Source organism: Xiphophorus couchianus, chromosome 1 (genome assembly GCF_001444195.1).
Source record: "Xiphophorus couchianus chromosome 1, X_couchianus-1.0, whole genome shotgun sequence".
In the NCBI taxonomy this organism is placed as follows: Eukaryota; Metazoa; Chordata; class Actinopteri; order Cyprinodontiformes; family Poeciliidae; genus Xiphophorus; species Xiphophorus couchianus.
Window position 1 is genome coordinate 19547688 of NC_040228.1, and position 22309 is coordinate 19569996.

Here is a 22309-nt window from a genome sequence, read left to right on the forward strand (position 1 = left end):
GTCTTCCAGGTGAACCGTGTCAGGACCAGGGACTTGGACTGTTGTCTCACTGTGCCTCTAATTATGGAGGCCGGAGACTGCCTGGATCTGGTCATTAGCAGGAATCCACTGGCAGGCGTTTACACGGAGCTGCCCAACAACTGTGACGACCCCTCAAGCTCGCTTCTCTGCTTCGCCAACTACAGGACCAACAGCATTGCCCTGTGAACACGGGGATGAAAGTGGAACACGGCAGCGCTGGGGCCTCACACATGCAACACACGTGGTTCAGTTTGTCACATTGTAGCTCTCTGATGGACCTTTACGCTCGTGTTCTGCACACAGGAACAACCACACTCTGCCTCAGAGCATCTCTCTCTCACTCAACATTACACGACTGTTGCTTTTGGTCACTGCTGTGTTCAGATAATTTAGTTCTTTGGAGACTGAGGCTTCAGAACAGAGTCCCCTATCACTCCCTCCCTCCTACACCCCCCGCACCCTCCCTCCTCGCTAGAGGCGCAGCCACATGGAGGGTTATATAACAGAAGAGTCATTGCTTCTGACGGGGGCCAGGACGTCAACGCACATGTCTTCACTCTGCAGGATCGCATAATGTGCACACTCACAGCTAAAGATCTAATATATTTTAATGTTCCTGTTGCCACTGGTTTTATTTTCCACAAGGAATGCATTGGTTTATGTGCATGGAAAGCACTAACATAGAGACACCAGGTGTTGGTGAGATCAAGGAACATTGCACTTATTTGAGTTATTTCAGCCATGAGTTGGCTCACTGCCTTGGTTTCTGGCCTCTGCCCAGCACTGGCTGCCCTAAAAAGCGGATGAGCCCTCGAATAGTCCTGAGCACTCCCTGATACCTGCCAACGACTTTATATTTTAATGCCACAAAATCACTTGAGGTCAATCGAACCTGTTTATGACACTTGAATTATGATTATGCTCTGAATCGTTCCAGAGAGATGTTTGTGTGCACAAATGATTTCTTTTAATGTCCACTTTTTTTTTTCCCTACAATATTTGCTTCTGTCACATATAAAAAGATGTGGGTCATGTTCATTTTGCACATGTCCAGACACTGTTTCTTCATGTTTACTTTTGTTTTTTTTGTGTTTTTTTAAGGGTTCAAATTCAATTTTCACAACTTTTCTGCACAATCTGCTCTTTCTAACACGAAACTCTAAGGATGCAAGCTGTATGCAAATCCTTAACATTTTCTATGTTCTTACAGGGAACTTTGTGAGTGCACTTTTTTAGTTTAGAAGTAGGATGTGGTAATTCATTCTTTTCGTAATAAAACGAACGCACTGATCTGAAAGATTACGTTAAGTCATGTGGTGGCTGGTGTGAATATGATGTTAGTGTCCCATTTGTAGCAGCCTCAGAGGCAAATTTATAGTTGGGTCAGCTTGTTTCAGACTTCTCATGAAATTTCATTCAATGTCAAGGCCCGTTTTAAAGGTCTTCTCTTATTATTGCAACTTTTTTGTAAACTGTAAAATGCATTACGGAGTGCAGTGTTCTTTTTTTTCTTTCTAGTGAAGGCCTGTAATGTTTCGGGATCTTTGTGCAAGCTAACCTGAATGTGTTTCTGTACTTTTAGTTTTTTAATTCCAAATCTTCTGTGAATTTGTATGTTTTGGTCAAAATGACCACTAATATTTATTGGATTTTAATTTAGCAAGCAGTCCAGCTTTTTTTATTGTAATAAAGTTGTAAAACTGTAATATAAGTGTCCAACTTTTAGAAAGTGTTCTCTGTAGCCCAATTATTCTGCAGAGCTGAAACAAATCAGTTTTTCTTTTTTAGCCAAAAATGAATGTAATGATCTTTGTTCATGATTCAGTTATGTTTATCTATATGGAAACAGTTTTACAAGAAATATCCTTCAGTTGGCCAATTACAAGACAACTGTATTGGCTTTATAACAAATGTAACCCAGTTAAAACCAAATGCATAATATAGCATAACCACTGTTGGGATTCAGATGAAATTGTAATCATCCAGTCATAAGTCTGTTAATTTAATACCAGTTACCAAATCCTTATTTCACTTGTATATTTCAGCCACATATCTCAGATTAAGTAATGAATATACGCTTGAATCTAAAATGACTCGTTCATAGTTTTTACAACTGTGAATTTAGTTGTATAGGTGGTGAACTTTAAATATAAAAGCTTTAAATTTGTTCTTGTACTGGTGTTATGGGGCAAGATGAAGCATGCAGGATGACTCCAATACATTAAGATTAATGTTCACAGTAAATTTGAATGAACAGGAGTGATTCATTTGCCTAGCACCACAACTCTTCAAAGTATCTTTCAGGAGACTAAAGGGAAAAAAAAGTAAAAACAAAGACAACAAATACACTGAAGGAATTTAGGATTTAATAATCACACACAAAACAAATGCAAATTTCATACAAACAGTTATGGCATAATGGAAGTGAACTAAGAAAATCTTTAACCCTCATAGTAAAACTGCTACTAGTAAACTGTTAAATGAGACAAAAAGGTTTCTGCACAGCTCAGGTATTTGGGGATTTGAATCAGACCCGAAGAGTATAGAAACTAAAGACTGTCTTATCGCTTTTTCTTGTCATAGAAACACTAAGCAGGTTTATGTTGAGAACAGATGTCTAAATGCAGTGACACTGTTGTAACATGACCCATTAATCTAGTGGTGGTTAGGACTCTGGTAGCAGCATTTGGATGAGCAGCAGGTTCTGGAAGGAATTTTTTTATTTTTATTTGCAGAAACCATTTGAGACACAATAATATAATTTAATAATAATGAAGGTGAACACACCATAAACCTGTGCTCTGGTGGTGTTTTTGATATTAGTATACTGATGTACTGTCTGAGATGGATTCAGAAACGAATGCTGCTTGTTTGTTCACCCTCATTAACGCCATTCAAGTACTGATATCGAGATCTTGTTTTAAAGTAGAAAAGGGAGAAGCAAACCTCTTGCCTTTTCTGCTTTAAAACAGGGACAAGTCTGACTTACCAGCTTCTTAAAATTATGGATACACATTTTTACTGTAATTGACTGTAGCTGTAATAATACTAAAAAAATACAGTTGTGTTAGTTTGTGTATAGGAAGAAATGTTGCAATATTTGATCATCAGAACAAGGGTGAGCATGTATAGATGTTGAATAAAAGTGGTCCAAAGCTGGAGCTTTGAAGAACCCCACATGTGATCTTTGTTTACTCAGATTTAAAACAGTCTTGGTTTATCAAGTAGAATCAGAACAAATTTAAGAGAATAATCAACAACCTCATCCCCTTTTCCAGTCTGTCAATCAGAACATCATGGCCAACTGTATTTCTGAACTCCAGAAATACCAACACAGAAGTTTTAGACGCTGTAGTCTGCTTGAGATGATCGATTGTATAGCTCTAAAGGTAACAATGTCTACTTTTCAAACAATATGTAATACAGAGTAAAGAAAACTGCACACAAACAATCCAAGGAAAATATGTTTATTTTATTTATATAGACATGATGCAATATGCATCTTGAAGGGGATAACTTTGAGACAAAAAGAAATGCTTTGGTACATCAGAGTTTCCAAGTAGCAAAAGCAGCAAGATAATCCAGTGGCTCTTGCACACGTTTGAGGAAAACAATTTTTCTTAAACTTTGTATCCAGTTGCATCAGCCAATCAGTCATAATTATCATGTATTTTCAATGGGCAAAGGATGCAATTTATATGTCATTGTCGCACACTGAAGAGGTGCAGTAAAGATTCTAGATAGTCTATCCTGGAGAAACACATTTCAGTAGATTCTGTGATGATGTTCAGGTGATGCACAGTGAAAAATTGTCAGAAAAAGGCATATGTGAATTTTTAACAGTTTCAATTCTAAAACACAAACACAGTTTAGCATTGCAGGCTACAGTCTAGATGTCCTGTAGAGCAAACCTGCTACTGAAATCAGCAAAATGGAGATAACTGTCAGGTATTTCAGAATAAAAGTAACATGACAAATCGACGTCTTCACAGAGCCCGCTAATGATTTTAAAAATCTGAGTATTTGAGATAGTCCTACTCCATCCTGTCATTATTTTTAGCGGGCAGAAAACTAGATGCTCTGTGTCAAAGTTAATATCAAAAAGTTAAAAGCTAAAAACATTTCCTCTTAAATAAGAGCAAATTCTACATTAAAGGTGATACGACATAAAGTGCAAAGAGAGGTTTCAATAAATGCACTGGGGCTGACTAAGAAGTCACAGAGGCAGGATACACATACTCTAAAAACGCCTCTTCACTTTTCTCTTCGCTTTTTCTTTCTCAACTCTTTTTCTCTTTCTTTTAAAAAATATTTGACTTTTTTTTTAGGCTGGATCTTTGTTTGGTCTAGCCAAGGCCTTGTTTATCATGTAACTGAAGGAGTTTATGTCCCATATTGTCTCTATTGTGATCTGAACAAATGAAGTCTGAGAGCATTTCGTATAAGAAATCACAATCACGTGAATAATTTAGATATTTTCAGTCATTTTTCCTCTAATTGCCCACTTTGTTACTTGAATTCATGAGTAGTGAGTTATAGTATTTCCTGTGCCTTCTTCGAATTCCTCATCTCCTCGGAATCAACAGAAAAGTAGTAAACATTGAACAGGTTCTATTTAAAAATACTGCTTTAACTGAGATCAGTGCGAACTACAGCAACAACATTTGTAACATCAACAATGTCAGTAGAGTAAAAAAAAAATTACAAGAGAAAAATAATTATAACAATAAAATATATCTCTTAATAGAAATCAAACCATGGTATCTCTAAAACGAATATATTGGACAATGTAAACCTACCCATATCAAAGTTAGCAAAATATAATAACACAATAAGCACATCAATCTTATTCCTCTCACAGAGAGCGCTCACATCATTGTTTCTACAATGGTGTGGGTGGGCTTGATCAAGCCATTGTTCCCATTTGGGTCCAGAGGCTGTGTCAGCTCGCTGCTCTTCAAATTGTACTCTTTCGGGCGAGAGCTCACGCCTGACTTTGCCGGGGCCGCCACTGCCTTGATCCTCTGGGAGAGGGAAGGAAACGAGACATTAGGCTAATGATCATCAGAAACAAGGGCTCCTTCAAGGCACAAAAAGACAGCTACTGAATTTGAGATGTCAAATGTTTTTGGAAATTAAAGACTTCTTAGTACAACACTGATCAAGGCATTTTAATTTTACCCAGACAACGATGGATATGTCTAAAAAGGTCTGTTTGAGATGAACATCTAACAACAGAATGTGACTTCAGGCCTATTAATATTTGATTGATTCTCTTCCAAAACCAAAGAGCCAGAGATGCAAAACATGTTGGTTAAAACACTTTAAAATGATATGCGTAACTATGATTGATTAACTATTGAAGCCAATCAATCAGTCTAGAATGTAATATATTTTAATTTTTGATAAGAAGTTTATTTAGAATGTTTCAAAAAAAGAAAACACAATCATTTGTTCCCTAAGATATGACTACATTTTTTTTCTTCCAATTTGGTCACTTAATTCTGAAAAGGGTGTGAAAATAGGTCTGTTTTTAGTTGGTAGTGATTCTCAACTCTTTCTTTCAGTCATCACAATATATAAAAGAAGTCTTAGTATTTTACTTTTTTATTTTATTTGTTTGATTTTGCTTTTTGAACATTTTGGGGTTTGTGATTACTTTGGGATTCTGCCACTTACAGCCTTCCATATTTGACTCTCTGTTTAGCTTTTAGCTGTGTTAGAACTTTTTTCTGTCTTGTTTCAAACTCTTTGTGTTAATTTATCTGATTATTAGTCATTTCTCCACCTTCCTTTGTTCAGGTCATGTACCCAACTGCACTACATGCTACTAATTAGTTGAACCTGATTCTCTTGTCACTCAGTCACCTTCCCAGCAGTTAAAAGCCAGTCAGTTTTGGTGCCTCTCTTTGCAAGATCCTTCCATTTCCTCTCCATGCCTTTTTTTTTAAAACTTTGCTGTCCATGATTCCTTGTTGCCTGACTTTTATTTTCCTTCTGTGTCTAAATTGTGTACCAGTACATTTTGGATTTGTTTTGTTGCCATTTAACATTTTTTAAGTCAATACTAGACCACCATTTTTGTTGTCTGTTTGGATTCCAGTTCAAACATTTTATACCCAGATTCTGAAATGGGCTTTCATTCCACTAAGCTTTCTATTAGTTTTCCATTGAGTTGAGGAAACTTTTGAATTTTGGAATCTGTTCAAAACCACTACAGATGACATGTTGCTGTTTTTTGCAGATACTGTATAGGAGTTGTTTGGAAATTATTCAAGCAGACTAATGAGTGACAGCTAATCTGACAGACTCTTGTCCTATAATATCTCTTACAAAAAAGCAAATGGTTAATATCTGTTAATATAGAGTTGCATTCTATGGATGATAATATATCACTGTGAACAGTAATTAACAGTTTTAAATTATTGAAATCAGCTAAACTGTGGAGTGTCCAACTGATTAGCTGTTAGCCTTTCACCACCCTGGAGAATTTTCCACTTTCTACTTCTAGGTGACATCTTTCTGCATAAATTAAGAGAAATTTCAGTGCTCATAACTTCGCAAAGTATTGCTTGAAAAGAAAAGAAATTTTATATATATATATATATATATATATATATATATATATATTTCCTTTAATATGTCGTCAGAAGAAAAATATCAAGACAACATATGTTGAGGTCAGGACCTGCAATAAGTGGATCTTAAAATAAGGTGAATCAATATTCTATGATTGGGCAGAAGAATCTCCATGGAAAGCCTGAAGTCTGCTAGTGACCAAAATTAAACAGACCAATGCTTTTTCAGCGGCAACATCTGTAATGTTGTGAAAGGATAACGGCAAATTGCTACATAGCATATAAACTGCCTGTTCAGGCCTGTTTATCGCCTGTTGACTCATGCTGACTGGCTACTCATAATGTAGGTTAAACATTTCAAAATTCGTCATGGAAATTTCCAGTTAGGAATCAAAACATTGCTTTATATTCTAATTATTACTATAAAATGTGCTGGGGCCAATGTTTAGAAACTGAAAATATTTTAAAATAAACTTAACAGAAGCTACAGTGATTGTCTTATGAGAAATTTAAAATGACAGATTTTATCCTATTTCTTTAAAGTGTCGCTTAGAAACTCAATCAGCTCACCTCTATGAGAGGTCCCTCTGACTGCAAGATCTTGATGACCATCACCATTGGGATGCAGATCATAGAGGCCAAAGCCAAACACCAGCCCAGGCCAATGGCCCACTCGGGATACTCATACACCTTGTTGTAGGTCAGTGGTTTGTACTTTACAAGGGAGAAAACAAAGCAACCCTAAAAGAAAAAAAAACAAAAACATGCTGCCTTAAGCAGAAGCTCTGTAGCCTGTCAACATCTGTAGATGAATCCATATGGTTCTAATAAAGTAATATTTGTCTGTCTCACCATGCAGAGGACAGGAGTGATGATGGTCCAGCTCCATTTCATCCACGGGTTTGGTCTGTAGCCAATCATGTCTTCGACTGCATCGTAGAAATTATCAGCTCCTAAAAGGTGCAAAGAAAATGTAATAAGCCATGAACATGCTGTATGTTTCTGCTAAATAACAAAACAGCATCTGACATTTCTGTGCATTGTTTCTGATCACAAAGTGACCTTCATATCCACATGCAGCGATTAGCACATTTATGGACCCTTATCTCTGCTGTTTACTATACACTGCAGCATAAGTTTTCCACTAGGTCATGTTTTAATATGTAGGCTACAAACAGTCACAGGCTTGTCTCAGGAGGTTATCAGTTATCTTCGCTGGGTGAACTTATAATGAAGTGATGAAGTCACCTGGAATGAACTTACTGTTATTTACCAGTGAGCTAAATGTGCTTGGTTGTGTTTAAATTTTGTTTGGTAAAATTTTTATTTTTTTCATTTGCTAATTTTATTACATTTGTGTATCTTTGCATAAGACTTACTATTAAATATCATCAAATAAATAACTCTAAATTTCATAATTGAACCCATTTTGTTAGACAAAGCAAAAAAGGCTGACATTATCATAATGTCCAGTAAGTGAACAAATACACCAAAACACAACAATTACTTCAAAAGCATTTGGTTAATAAAACATAGCATATTTTGTAAGTTAATAAAACATAGAGCACATTGCCAGTTAGGCTGATTCTTATAACTGAGGAGCATCTGAACCATAAATTAATCAGTCGTTCCTTTCTTTATAACTATTTGTTTGTCTCTATGTTTGTTCAATGTAAATAGTCTTTTTTGTTTGTAAAAGTAAAGATTAAAGCAACTTATCTTTGAATAGTAGACATTTTAAGAGGTGAATTGAAATGTGATTGGTGAAGTTGGAATTTGAGTGTTCAACCTCGGAAGTTGGAAGCAGATAACTTTGAAAAAAAGAACCATAATCTTTCCTCCAATGTTACTGGCAATTTATTTAGTTTGGCATTTGTTTGTTTAATTTGGCATTAGAAATTCTTTATATTTAAATCCCAATGGACATTTTTGTATTTTGATATTTCATGCATTTTTTGGATATCATACAAACGTTTTTTGTTATCATGTTCTTTGATTTATTTAATGATTTTTCTATACCTAGTGCAGAGCTTAGTGACAATGTTTGTGAAATTTTGTTTTTGTTAACAGAGAGGAAACTCTGAGGTGCTAGCTCCAGCCTCTTTATTCTCATTTCCCTAGTCCTGCAGTTAATCTTATTTATTGCAGACATGTAAAACTCCCTCAACCTTTGTTAGCCATTATGGAGCTCCTTCCGGGATTCTTATCCAGCTCCTGTAAATCATTACATTAAATGATGCTGATACAGTCACTTCCACTTACCATAAACCCAGGCTACAGCAATGCATTCAAAAAATGCAACCCACAAAAGGCACACACCACTGGCTGCATAGTAGTCAAAGAGCTGAAACACATACATGCCACCCTGGAACAGACAAAAAGCAGCTTTAATTACCTCTTTGATATATGTAATGGGGCAAAAAGTCACACAGATAAAAAGGGATGTAAAACCATATTGAGAGAGAAGGGAGGAGGTGGTGTTGAAAGTAGGACATGTGCACTTTGGCACCTAATCAATAGAGGGAGAGTTCAACAGGTGCTGGGATGTCATTGAAGCCCGTAAACCAGTAAGGGGAAAACTGCCCTCCAAATTTTTCCATTCACCCATGAAGTTTGTGAATCATCAACATAGTGGGAGGCCATATTTGGCTGCAACGATGCAGTGAATAAGCAACGATTGAGATACACATATTCTGTACATGACAAGTTACTAAAATGAGGAACCTAAAGTTCAAGTCCGATCATAAGGCTGAAATAAAGATCGTCTCATCTGGTCTGCCAGTAGAAATACAATTTGCTGTAATGTTACATTTCTGTATGAATCAAAAAGTGTGCCTTTTATTTTGTCTTAATTACTTAACTACGATTTATTTATTATACACTCCTTCACTTTAAAAATCTTTACAAAATAATCTTCTCATAATAAATGTGAAATCTTTCTTGTAAAGTCTATCCAGTAAACATGTTCTATTTTACATAAAATACAACACAGTGAGCGAGGGTCGTAAGTGAAAGACAATTTCATGTCTGAATGAACAGAGCAGGAACTGCTTTTATTCTGATAAGCTGAAACAAACAGATAAGTTTTTTGCGGCAACACAAGTATCTTAGCAGTGAGGCAGTAAGATGTCAGGTATAAATTCAGTTTTTGTTCTGAAATGACCCCAAGTCATTTTTTACCTTGTTCAGTGTTCTGTGTGGTCAATATTATCATGCTACAGCAAACTTAAACAGAATTTTTCAGGAAATCAATAACAGACCACAGTCTGCTTATGTCACTGAAAAAAACACTGCAACTTTCCTCTACTCCTGATTACAAGAGTAAAATATTTGTGAACAAGACTCACTGCGAGTCTAAGTAAGACTTGAAAACTCAGCATGAATCTGAGTTTTGAGACCGTTCACCACAAGCTTAAGTCAAGTCTGAAGTTTTGGATTTTAGGACCACAATGCCGTTCAACTCCAAGTCTGAAACTCGGGTCACAGTCTTTGGGATGACACTTACTTTCGTTACCATTGCGAGTCCAAGGAGATAGCTTATGAGACACATCCCTGCGATGAAGATTTCTCTGCGGTAACCTTTTCTAAGAACGGATGGATAGAGATCCACGATGGATGTGATCTGTCCTTCCACTTCAACAAACTGTTGGGACAAAGACTGCTATGAAGTTTTCAGTAAACACACAGATTAGAGAAACAAAGCTGTTGTTGTTGAGCTGTAATGACAGTTTAAACAAACTCCCCCCTGCAAACATGGTTTGCTACAAGCATGTCAGCAGATAAGAACAATGGATCAGTGTCTCAGACCACTTGACTGCTGACATTTCTGCTCCAATGAGTTCCAAACTACTTATTATCTAAACAAAAATTCCCAGAGGGTCTTGATGCACAGAAAAACATTATTTCGGTGTAAAATACCAAACAAAACCTTGTTTGCAACAGTGGCATTAAAACACAATATGTAGCATTCAGAACTGCAAATCTGAATGACATCCACCCACAGACAGTCACACACAAACACACACTGGCTCCAATTCTCCTATGAAAATAGCTGCACTTGCATGAGCATTTACATGTACTCAAATTTAGAGCGTCGGTCTGATCTCGCTCTTGGCTGACCATGTGTGGGACTGACTTAGTACAGGGGTAGAATTGCACTTGGAGGCAGGAAATGTGATACAGTTTGAGAAGCCCTCGGGCATGCATTTGTGTTTTGTCAACTTGGATTATCTTGTCCTAATCAAAGCTCTGCCTTTGCATCAAATGTGGAAGATTCAGATGCTTGCCTGCTTGCCATTGGGAGAAGCTTTACAAACAATATGCCTGTGGAAAAGGTTTGTCAACTGGGCATATATATTCAGTTTTTATGCGATCACATCAGCGCATTAAAGCTGTTTTAATCCTTCCATGGTGAAGTTAAGCAGGGCAGTAAAGTACATTTGTTGGAGGATCAGATATCTGAAACCTTAGCATGTTAGATATGAATCAGAGAAACACTGTATGCGATTTACACTTCGGTCCAGGATGAAACAAACTACAGGACCTCAGAGGGGCAGGCATTAAACTCTGGGCATCAAACCAGTTAACATCATTATCCTGCTTACTGTCTCAATGATTGTAAACACTCTGACCTGGCTATCGAGGCCCAGCAGCAGCAGCATGATGAAGAACAGGATGGCCCACAGGGTTGGCAGTGGCATCATGGACACAGCCTTAGGGTAGGCAATGAAGGCCAAGCCAGGACCTGGAAGGAGAACAGAGTGGGGACGGGGAGAAGGGGGCAAAGGACAGGATTAACACTTCTATCTGATTACAGGCTGGACTAATTAAATGATGATATTTCTCTCTGGAAATATGCATTTTCTTTGACCAAAAGCATAAAAAATATGGCCTCCTTCTAGAAGTATTATTAATCAATAATTAAGAAAAAATTATATGCAAAATAAGACTGTGCTTGCAGGGGCTCTTCATGTTAAAGTGTCCCCGACATGTTAATGTACATTAGCAACACAAGTCAGTTTTGTGTTTTATTTCTTACATTCTGCATAATTTTCAACACTGATATTATGCAACAAGTATCTAATGCATGCTTATTTTTAACCTCTTCTCATTATCTAGCACATAAGACATTTATGACTTTCTATGCAACATTCTATGAGTCATGGTCTCTCCTTCAGGGTGACTTCACTGCTATTCAGTCTGAACATTAGTTCACCTTTATTGCATTTGACATTTGTCCTTTTCTATGCTGCATGCTGGTACTTACTGTGAGCAATGGGAATGAGAAGAATCTGATAAGGCACAACTTAAATATACCACTTCCACAGCATATTGTATTTAAACCATCAGATACAGAGTCAGCAATTGAACCTCATTTGAACAGACAAGCAAAAAGCACATATGTTTGCTTTCATCAATAATTTTGTTTATGTGCTTTGATGTGTAGATTACAGTGAAATCACAAAATTATTATATCATATCACTGGCAAAATTTGGTTGAATCTCAAAGCCAGTGTACGTAAACAACATCAAGCATACTTTAGCACATTACCTTTACATCTCATGTACTGTGCCCTGCAAAAGTACGTAGACAACTTGAATTCTTCACATTTTGTCTCATTACCATCACAAACTTCAAAGTATTTTATTGGTAATTAATGTACAAATTAAATTGGAAGGATGCATGTTTTGTCATGAAAATGTGAGAAGGGTCAATACTTTGTGGAACTTTAAGTTTTGCACGTATTGAAACTGAAACTTTGTGAAATAGCTCAAGATCAATCAGGTTGCAGGAAGAGCATCAGTGAGTATCAATTTGAGACTGTACTGCGTTGATTCCACCAGATTGTATTTAGGTGTATCGCACTAAAATGTACATAATAATGATGCAGGCCGCTCTTCAAGTTTGTAAAAATTTTAAAAACCATGTATCCTTTTCCTTCCACTTCACAGTTAAGCTCTATTTTGTGTTGGTCTGTCACATAAAATACCAATAAAACATGTAAACATTCATTGTTGTAAAGCCACAAATTGTGAAAAAGTTCAAACTGTTTGGACGGTTTTGCGAGGCACTGTAGAAAATACAGGAAGACAGCAACAGATCCAGTGGCATCCACCTCAGTAGATCCAAAGCACAACGAAAGAAATAGCTTTACGTAGCAGTGCTGCTGGTCCAAAATATCAACCTCAGGATGCAAGTTCCCATGAACAGCCAGATTCATTCAGTACAGAGCCAATCTTCTTAGCAGTGTCCACTGGTCAGAAGGATATGGAGTTACTAAACTGCACAAGCAGGATTATTGTGGGACAAGCTGATGATGGCGCTCCTTATTGCAGAAGTTCATTGTGTAGCTTAAACACAGCAATTGACCAATGCGATGTTGTTTGTCCTCAGTAAATGGGGGACGAGCCATTTTATCTTTGAGCGTTTTATTCAAGGAGTGTGCAATTGCCGATACCTGTACTTTCTAGCGTCATTGTGTCCGAAACTGTGACAAAACACTACGGATGACTCTCTCTTTTTCTCTCTCTTAAATTCGTCAAAGAATTTTACATTTCCAATTGTCTAATTGTTTTGCTTTCGGCAGCAGTGCCCACCATCACTGCTGCCATCACACTGGACCCTCGTACCTGACTCTGCCACATCGGCAATGTCCACCCCTTGCTCTTGTGCCATGAAGCCCAGGACGGAAAATATTGCGAAGCCAGACACAAAACTGGTACCGCTGTTGAGGCCTCCCAGCAGCAAACAGTCCCTATGTCACACATATGTCATGGAGGTTGTTAATGAACACAGGTGGAACCGAAGTTCCCATTTTCTTTTCACGCAACCGACTCTGACAGAGCGTCGGTGTCACTATTACAGTCCTGCTCCTCCTAGCAGAAACCCAGCTCACCTGTAGCAGTTGTATCTGTACTTGTTGTAGCTTCCCAGGGACGTCATGGCACCCAGGCATATGGCGTAGGAGAAAAAGATCTGGGTTCCCGCATCAATCCACACCTGATGGGACAGAAGAGATGCACGTTATTAATGCGATGGGAGAGTATAATGAAGTTCTCTTGTTTATCGAGATATGATTCCTCTAGAAGATTTTAATATAAACTTGTGTGCCACGCTCTGCTCCTAAGCAGCCAATTTGGTGATTTTAAAATGCTCTTTCATAGTATCTGTTGTCTTTTTCAGAGTAAAATTTTCTATTCAGAGAAGATCTTAATTTGTCGGTGAAAATCTTAGCCATAATAAACTTAGTCTAGTGCAATTGTCAATCTGCATCAATCATTTGTGCTTCTTGAATTGCAGTTGGAGGTCACACAAAATCATTTCAAATGGCCCATCGCACACTGGATACCTATGCCTCAGAGTCAGAATTGCGATTTTAGGAGTATTGTTGTTATATTTCAAGCCAGTATAATCAACAAAATGATGATGCATCTCCTGTGTCCGGTATTTAATAGATTTATTTTTTCTGCATCTTAAAAAAAAACAAACTTTCTGATACTGTTCTCCTACAGTATAAAGTTTATCAAACCTTACACTTTTACTTTTTGTCCTCCACTTTGGTCATTTTTAAACACGCTTGGCACAAAATAGGCAGTTGTGATTAGGTACCAGGCTTACATAAAATAGCACAGATCAAAGAAAACTTGATGAGCTTTAGAAAGCCTTGGAACTTATAAGAGATTATGGCTCCTTTAATGGATAATCCAAAGAAAATATTTTAGCACAGTACTGTTTGTTATTCTGTTACTTTCACTTCCTGCTTTTTTCCAGCTGGTTTTCTTATACTTGTTTACGCCTTATCAAAAATTTTTGTTCAACAAAGAATTTGCCCCTGCATTGTTTCTTTTCTATGCTGTTTTGTCAGAAAAATGGGTGCTGAAAACCTGTAACACATTATGAACATTGGTTTATTTGGACTTTGTTTGAAGTCTTTGCTTGTTTGTGTGTTTCTTTTCATAAGTTTCATAATCGCAGTGTAGTCAGCTGTGCCTATGTCTATGTCTATTGTGACTGCTGACAGCTAATTAAGTGGTGCATGTGCGCTGCTCTTGTTAATGCCGCCATGGGCACTGGCACTTCCCTGAATATTAAATTTCCGAGATCCAATCCACAAAAAAAAAGACAGAATTTCAACATAGAAAGTGGTTGCGCCCTCGCCAACCTCTAGTTCAGATTGAATACAGCTGCTGTGCATAAAACACTGATCACTGCAGGAGTAAACTGTTTACATAATCAGCACCAACTCTACTCGGGTATGATGTCATCCAATATCAGAACTTCAAAGAGGAATCAAACGGTGCATTAAACCAAGAAATGCACCAGTAAATTGTCCAGAAATCAGAATCTTCCCTTAAATAACTCTCTTCCCTTGATTAGCTATCAGAATAATTATTTTTCATTTTTTAAATACAAAAAAACTGAAAACTTCCTGCATATTGGTTGATAAACACTGACTTACAACATGCACTGTGATGCACTTTTTGAGTTTAATGAAAATCAAATGGAGCTTAGAGTTTTGATCAATAAATATATATATTTTTTATTTTCTATTTTTTCCTTAATTTGTCATTGTCCATGGAAAAATAAGCTGCTGATCAAATCTGAATTGGTAGATTAGCCCTAAGAAAAGATATGCGTACCTCTGAGGACAAGTCAGAGTAGAACATGTCTGATAATTTTGTTGCAATATATTTCTATTTGTTTCCAGTTTTTCTGCTAGGATGTAAGAGGGACTGTGAAAAAAAGTGTAAAATGATGTACAAATGTAAAAAAGGTTGCATTAATATCCATCTCTGATTATAATGGGATGTGTTTGGAACCTGCCTCTGGATCCTGGAGACGAGTCAGGTCTGGGTAAAGATAAAACTTTATGCCCTCAGCTGCTCCAGGTAGGGTCACTCCACGCACAAGCAGGATGATTAGCATCACAAACGGGAAAGTTGCTGTGACGTACACCACCTGCACAGGACAGAGACATTTTTTGCTGAAAAGTCTCTCCAAAAGACAGTCTGGTAAACAATTTTTAGCAAACAGGGGCATAGACCATTCACATATCTCATTTCAAGTTCCCTGGTCCACTGTTTTACCTCTTTTTTCTTTTACCTATGCCTCTGTGCCCTGTAATTAGTTCATATGAAACTCTACACTTCCTCAACTGGTGTTTTGTTAAACAATTTTATGGCTGTGCAATCTATTAGAGGATTTAGAGGTGCAAACAGCTCTTAAGTTAATCATTTTCTTCCTTTCCACCATAAATGTATTTCTTTCATCCAGACAATAAAAAAACTGGACAAATCAGTAACACACATCTGTTTACACTGCAGCCTGACTGATGAAGAAGTAGCTTTCAGGACCACCTAAGCTTTGGTGTCTGATTATCTGATTGATCTTGTTCCCCAGCATGTGGTCTTTTTCCTTTTTCTAAGCAACAGTGTTTTCTTGCTGGAAAGGGTACAAAAAACAAAGACCAAACAGCATCCAGGCAACACACTAACTACAGGATGTGCGTCCACTTGCTTCAGCACTTACTTTCCCAGTGGACTTGACCCCTTTCCAGATACAGAAGAAGCAGATAACCCACACTGCCAGGAGACACAGGGCTAAGTCCCACTTAAGGGGCCCAATGTCCTCAATGCCGGTGGAGAGACTGAGGACGTTGCGTCTGTAGAGGAAATAAGGGTGCAGGACAGGTTAGCAGCAATGCAGGAGATGTGACACAGCAGGTGTTATTTTTAATAAACACTCAAGTATGTAGGTTAGAGTTAGAGGGATATCACGAGAAGCTAATTAAAAGTAGAGGAAAGGATTTGAAACAGGCGCATGCCCTGGCCTTCCTGTGTTGTTCAGCAGCTCTAGCATAGGAAACAACGGAGTGTAAAAGCCTTTGAAGCTGAAGCTCCTATCATATTTAGAGGTGTGAGAAAGGAAATACAAAATCATATTTCATGGTGGGAATTTAGTGTAACTTGTTGCAGCTTGTAGCTTCATTATGACAACACATGGCTGAAAACCGACAACATTGCAGAACTATGTTGTGCAAGAAATGAGCCTGGTCAAACATGTTTACGCAACAAAGATACAGAGGCAGTATTACTTCAGTTTATTCACGTGCATATGCATGTGTGCGTGCGTGTGTGTGCCTGCGCAAGCTGGCCACTCTGTCAGTGAATACTCACTCCCAGAACTCGGTGACTGGGGAAGTAAAGTTAGTAATATTGGCCGCCAGCCAAAGGGTCTTGTTCTTGCGGATCGTGTCCTCCACACAGTGTTCTGTGTTCCACGGCTGCTTGCATTTCGCCCAAGGAAGCTCGGGCTGAAAGCACTGAAAGAGGTAGTAGAGTCCCCAGGCCAAGATCACGATGTAGTAGATGTTCAGAAGAGAGACGATCACGATAGAAGCGTAGCCGATACCTGCAGGATTTTCAAAGAAGCATTTCCTTATTAAAAAAATCTGCTGGAAAAAATGTCACAGGATAAATCTATGTTTTAAAGCAGCTTTTTAAGTACGTTGACATTGGCATCGAAAATGTGAAAAGTGTGAAATAAATATAGATACAGTTACTTCAGACCATATTTCAGCGAAGATAGGAAATAATAACTTTGGTCACAAACTTCCAATGAAATAAACAACTTCAGGTTTCTCACCATGAACCATTGACAGACTGTCATTTATCACGTGCTTTGTTGGCCATAAAATAAAGCAAATACTTAGAAAAAGGAGCATCATTCTCTAAGAAGGAGCTGTCCTTTCCAAGAAGTTACCTGCATGTCTTTTTTTTTAATCTAAAGCCAACTTCACAACTTCTGGAATGTTGCTGGAGAGCATTTATTTATAATGCTGATCCAAAGACTGAACACTTCTCTAAACAACGATCTGTGATATCAAGAGTTTGAACTCCAGCAGCTGGCTGTAATAGCTGACTAAAAACAGAGGTAAATGTCCTCAGCTTGAATGGATTTTCAACTGTAGAGTCCTTGGTGTATTTCTGTTATTTTTAGATGACTTTGCTTCAAACCTGAACACTGAACTCCCCAACCAACACCCCACCCTGTCTGTACTCATCCACCACTCTGGAGTATTTTTAAACTTATCTTCTCCGTCACCCCCACACCCACCTCGTCATTCCCGCATACCGATTTCAAACTGATGAATAAGTCTGTGCCTTGGCAGGTGTGCCTGCACTTGACTTTGTGTAGAGGAGCTGTGGGGAAAATCCTGGATTCCCTGTGTGCTATGAACAATAAAAACAGGAAACATCTGATTGCTTGCTTCAGTCTTTCTGCATCCGTAAGACACAGTGCTGTGAAGTTTTTTTTTTGTCTTTTTATGCAATGTCTCTCATGTGGACATGACTAACTGTGTCACACCAGCTAATGGGGCGTGGTGTGCTACTGCTTCTCTACAGCTGTCCCTCAAAGTTAAAAGGGGCCCCATAAATGCAGCAAGAGGACAAACAGTGTGCACAAGGCGCATGCCTGTGTGAAATTCTCACAGTGTGACATCCGTTTTAAAAATACTGCAATATACCATTTTGTGTTTGTGATCTTTGTAGTGAAACTCAAGTAAAACAATCTGACAGTGACTGCTTAATTAGTTGGGTTATCTTCTCATGTAGCTGACCTGCATTCAGCTGCTTAACAGGCAGGTTGCTGTTAGTTAGTGAATAGTCATTTTAAAACAGTGTTCCTTCAATTTTCACCCCTTGAAATCAAAGTCTTCTTTCAGCCAGCTGACTTAACAGCAGGTGGGAGAGGGGCTGCTGGATAAAATTGCCCTTTTCTGACATTAAAAGAAGTTTAAGCCTTAGAAGCAATGTGAAACCATTACCTGTAAAATATTTGATTTACTTTGACACAACTAACAACCACTTCAGAAAAGGGCTGCAACAAATTATTATTTTGTTAATATTAATATTATTGTTTTTAGTAATTGATTATTCTATTCATTACTTGACGAATAATTTGATTAACAATTTCAGCTGCGTTTCAGAACATGCAGTATTTATGATTTCCCATAACTGTCTCTACTCACTGAAACTCCATTGACTTCTTGTTCTTTTGGTTATTTAAGGATTGATCAGTCTCTCTTTGTCCTTATCTAACCTGACTGTCCATCTCTCCACCTTAATTTCACAACCAGACAGAAAACAATGTCGTCTTGTGTCTGTATAACACAAACACAAAGGATTGCTCAAGGATGCAAAGAGAAACAAGGCAAACTGAGCCCAGCACCGCAAAGAAGTGTTGCGATTCATTTTGCTCACAGTTCATTTCTAAGGTAACTATAAACAAGATGCTTCATGTTCAACGAACTGAATTTAAGCTATGCTTTGAACATTAATATGGACCAGCATGAGAAAAAGGATGATGAATGAGCGCAAGATGAGATTATCCACATGTTATATTGTGGCCTCAAGTCAGGTAAAAGGTTGAAACTATATGGATAATGGATGTTCTGAACCAATTTTTTGAATACACGTCAGATAGCCAGCTAAAGGGACATATGCACATGACTGAGTTTTCTGTAGGTGTGGATGTGTTTGTTTGTGTATTTGGACCAACCAGTAAAGATGGGGCAGAGCTTGGCCCAGCAGGTTATCCCCCCCTCAGAGGTGTACTGACCGAGCGCCACCTCCAAGAAAAACACAGGCAGCCCACCTCCGAAAAGGAAGATGAAGTAGGGGATGAGGAATGCACCTTGGAAAAAAACAGGGGAATAATGTCAAAGTAAGCCATCTACTTCACTACTTCCGATGAAACCCTATAAAGTGCAATTTGTATCTGAACCTACCTCCACCATTTTTATAACAAAGATAAGGAAATCGCCACACGTTTCCTAATCCAACAAAGCCTCCGGCCACGGACAGGACAAAGTCGAGCTTACTGGCCCACTTCTCCCTCTGAGGAACCTTTCCTTCTGCCTCATCCTCAGGTCGGGTGCCTGGGCTCTTCCCGGGTGAAGGTTTGAGGGTGTCCTTATGGAAATCCTTTAGGCATTGGAGCTTCTCTTTTGATGCCATGCTGGGGAAAACAAAAGGAGAACATGCTAGACAAGGAGACTCAGAGGTGAGAGGGATAACAGCAGACAGGAAGCTGCATTAACACAGATAATACTGTTCCCTGAATGCCTTGCAGCATGCTGTGTGAGCACATGAGATGCAGAGCAATGCTGGTAATCTCTCTAATCTGAGAAACCAATGTATGAAGGTCATTCATTTGGAACATTGGGATGTTTGAGAAAGAACAAAAGTGAATCAGCAGAGTATTATTTGGCCATCCCTCACAAATAACACCATCTCACAGTGAAACTGATCCAAAATATTTTCTAGAACATTATTTAAGGTATTCAAGTCATGACACTGTGAATGAGGGGGAAATAGATAAGCTTTTAGTACCTGGCCTGAACAGGAGGGGAAAATATCTCCTGCTCGCAATGACTTAGGCCAATTTTAAGCTGTAAAATATTCCTCCCACATCCCCAAAGCAGTGATTGCTTTCAGGAAGCTACTACAGCTTAAGTTCACCTTAGTGTTTACACTTTATACTGCCTTTCCAAGAAAGAAGAGCTTCGTTATTCCTGACTAGGGTGTCGGATTTCCCCACATGATCCTGACGAGGGAAAGAAACCTCAACAAGAAAAGTCAAGACTGAAAATAACCAAAGTTCTCAGCTTGATTAAGGAGTAAAAAAGGGATGCAAAGGTTATATTCGAGGTTTCTTCAGAGAAAAACAAAGCAAGGGAGACTTCCTTCTCTTTTGTCACAAATACAGAAGTCAGCAGAGCAACACTAAGAGCTTCCTCTTAACTCAATGTTTACCACCAAATGAATGTCAACTCCGGAAACTCAGACAAAGGAGCACATTCAGAAAAGAAAAGCAAACAAGGAGATGATCCAACCATAAACTAATGATAACTTGAAACTGCATTTCTACAAATAGCACAAAAAATAATCATTCAGTCAAAAAGCAATTATCCCCCTCTCATGAATGGACACTTTGACCAGAAAGCCAGCTCTCACATTCCCACTGGGATCCCTGTGCCTCCTTGGTTAATTGGCACTGCGATGTGCTCCGTGTCCCGTCATTTTCAGGGATTTCTCCCTTTTTGTTGCACATGACAAGTCAACTCGAACCGCTTTGCATTCTCAAACCTGCTTGCGTAACTGGATCAGTTCTTGCACAGACTCTGTTTCTCATCCTGTTTGCTTTCCTCCTTATCCCTTTCTCTCCATTTCCACTCGCCTGCTCACTGTGTACGCCTCCACCTGCCTGCTTGCCATTTGGAGGCTGTCAGAGAAGACTTGGTACAGGCCATCTCTGTGACTCAACTCAGATTTGATTCAGAAGCTGATTTTTTTTTTTTTTTTTTGACTGTACCAACAGAAAAACATTATAAAGACAAACTAAGCATTTAGAAAGCAGCATCAAAAATATAATTGAACTGCTTTTAATTTAGGCTATTTTTAACTTATACAAATAGGAAAATGAGCACAAGCAAACTCAATAAAAATGAAAAACTTACATTTCCTTCATGGCTGCGACTATGTATAGTGATCCTCTCTCTCAGCTGTCACCATTCCTCTGTACTGAATGCCTTTATGCACACACGGGTCACAAGAAGTGGAGCTGACAGCACAGCCCGCCCCTTGGCTAAAGACAATTAAATCCAAAGTAGAGATTGGATGCAGCCGTAGTGTGACAGTCAACCCAGGTACCAACGTAGGAGACTGTAAATTTCCACTACTCTCTACCCTCAAACATATACACACACCCATACACACAGTGCAGAGTGGTGGTGTGGAGGCTGGGTGAGTGAATGTCTCACAAACAGACACACACACACACTTCTTATTCATGTTGAAGACAGAGGACATTTCAGAGGAAAAGAAGGGTCGAGCTACTCCTTTACTGTGGGTGGGCTTTGATTTATGATCTGCTGTAAAAAAAAAAAAAAAGGATGCCCTGAGAGTTTGGATCTTTCCTGCACATTCTAACAAACAGAAACAGAAACACTAAACACTAAACTTTCATATTAAACCCTTCCTTTACGAGGCACAGTTATAGCAATGCCAGTTTTTTTTCTTCTTTATCCGTGCTCTTGCAACATGTGTTATCTAGGAAATATAAACAAAGACTGTATCAGCTTATAACAAAACCTAATACGGTAATGTGTCCTCTCTGTTTGTCCGTGGTTACTGCTCAGAGAGTTCACAATGACTGGCTACAGTTTGCTGGCATGTAGCAGTCAGTTAACAACTGAAAGATTCCTCTGCAGGCAAGGTTAAGCAGGCGGCAAAAAATCAGCAGAAATTAAAGCTTAAACACCTCTAAAACAGTATGTGCCCAAGTCATTGTGATACATTTTAGTGGAAAAGTGTTTACCGCCTTTGAGCTTTTCCGTTTTTTTCTCTTTAGTGTTTCAGATGATCAAGCAAGATTAAAATCAGAAAACACGAGTAAACACAAGATGTGGTTTTCAAATTATGATTTGACTATTTAGCAACAACAAGAACAAAACACTTGTTTAAATTTCTTTGTGATTTAGTAGATTGTTTTGGAAAGCTCAGGAAAAGTCAATCCAGGCCTGAATGTTTTCAAACTTGCAGCAGTGAAATTCCTGTTAAGCAGAACTTGTCTTACACCATGAAAGAGGATGAAGATCTTAAGATGTAACACATCATATGAGGAGCTATATGAAATCCAAGAACAG

At 38.3% G+C, this 22309-nt stretch overlaps 2 protein-coding genes across 8 annotated transcripts in view; one reads left to right on the forward strand and one right to left on the reverse strand.

Annotated features, from left to right (window-relative positions):
* LOC114144115 (glutamate receptor-interacting protein 2-like) overlaps positions 1 to 4183 on the forward strand; it is a 37905-nt gene extending 33722 nt beyond the window's left edge. For all 5 annotated transcript variants that reach the window (XM_028016619.1, XM_028016633.1, XM_028016625.1 and 2 more), the window contains exon 24: positions 10 to 4183. In XM_028016619.1, coding sequence (XP_027872420.1) covers positions 10 to 207 — 198 coding nt within the window. In that variant the 3' untranslated portion in view covers positions 208 to 4183. The remainder of the gene's footprint in view (positions 1 to 9) is intronic.
* Positions 3473 to 21336, reverse strand: slc6a6b (solute carrier family 6 member 6b). Of its 3 annotated transcripts, none has more exons than XM_028016668.1 (14): positions 21122 to 21336; positions 19391 to 19620; positions 19162 to 19296; positions 16776 to 17010; positions 16129 to 16261; positions 15424 to 15558; positions 13496 to 13599; positions 13230 to 13354; positions 11231 to 11343; positions 10105 to 10242; positions 8862 to 8964; positions 7452 to 7552; positions 7170 to 7340; positions 3473 to 5045 (listed from the first exon to the last, which is right to left on the reverse strand). In XM_028016668.1, the coding sequence occupies exons 1-14, from the start codon at positions 21130 to 21132 to the stop codon at positions 4890 to 4892; spliced, it is 1890 nt and encodes a 629-aa protein (XP_027872469.1). In that variant the 5' UTR covers positions 21133 to 21336; the 3' UTR covers positions 3473 to 4889. The 3 variants fall into 3 exon arrangements, with proteins under 3 accessions (XP_027872469.1, XP_027872472.1, XP_027872480.1); XM_028016671.1 differs by lacking the exon at positions 21122 to 21336 and adding an exon at positions 20619 to 20746; XM_028016679.1 differs by lacking the exon at positions 15424 to 15558 and having other exon boundaries at positions 21122 to 21335.
* Between the last annotated feature and the right edge of the window lie 973 nt (positions 21337 to 22309).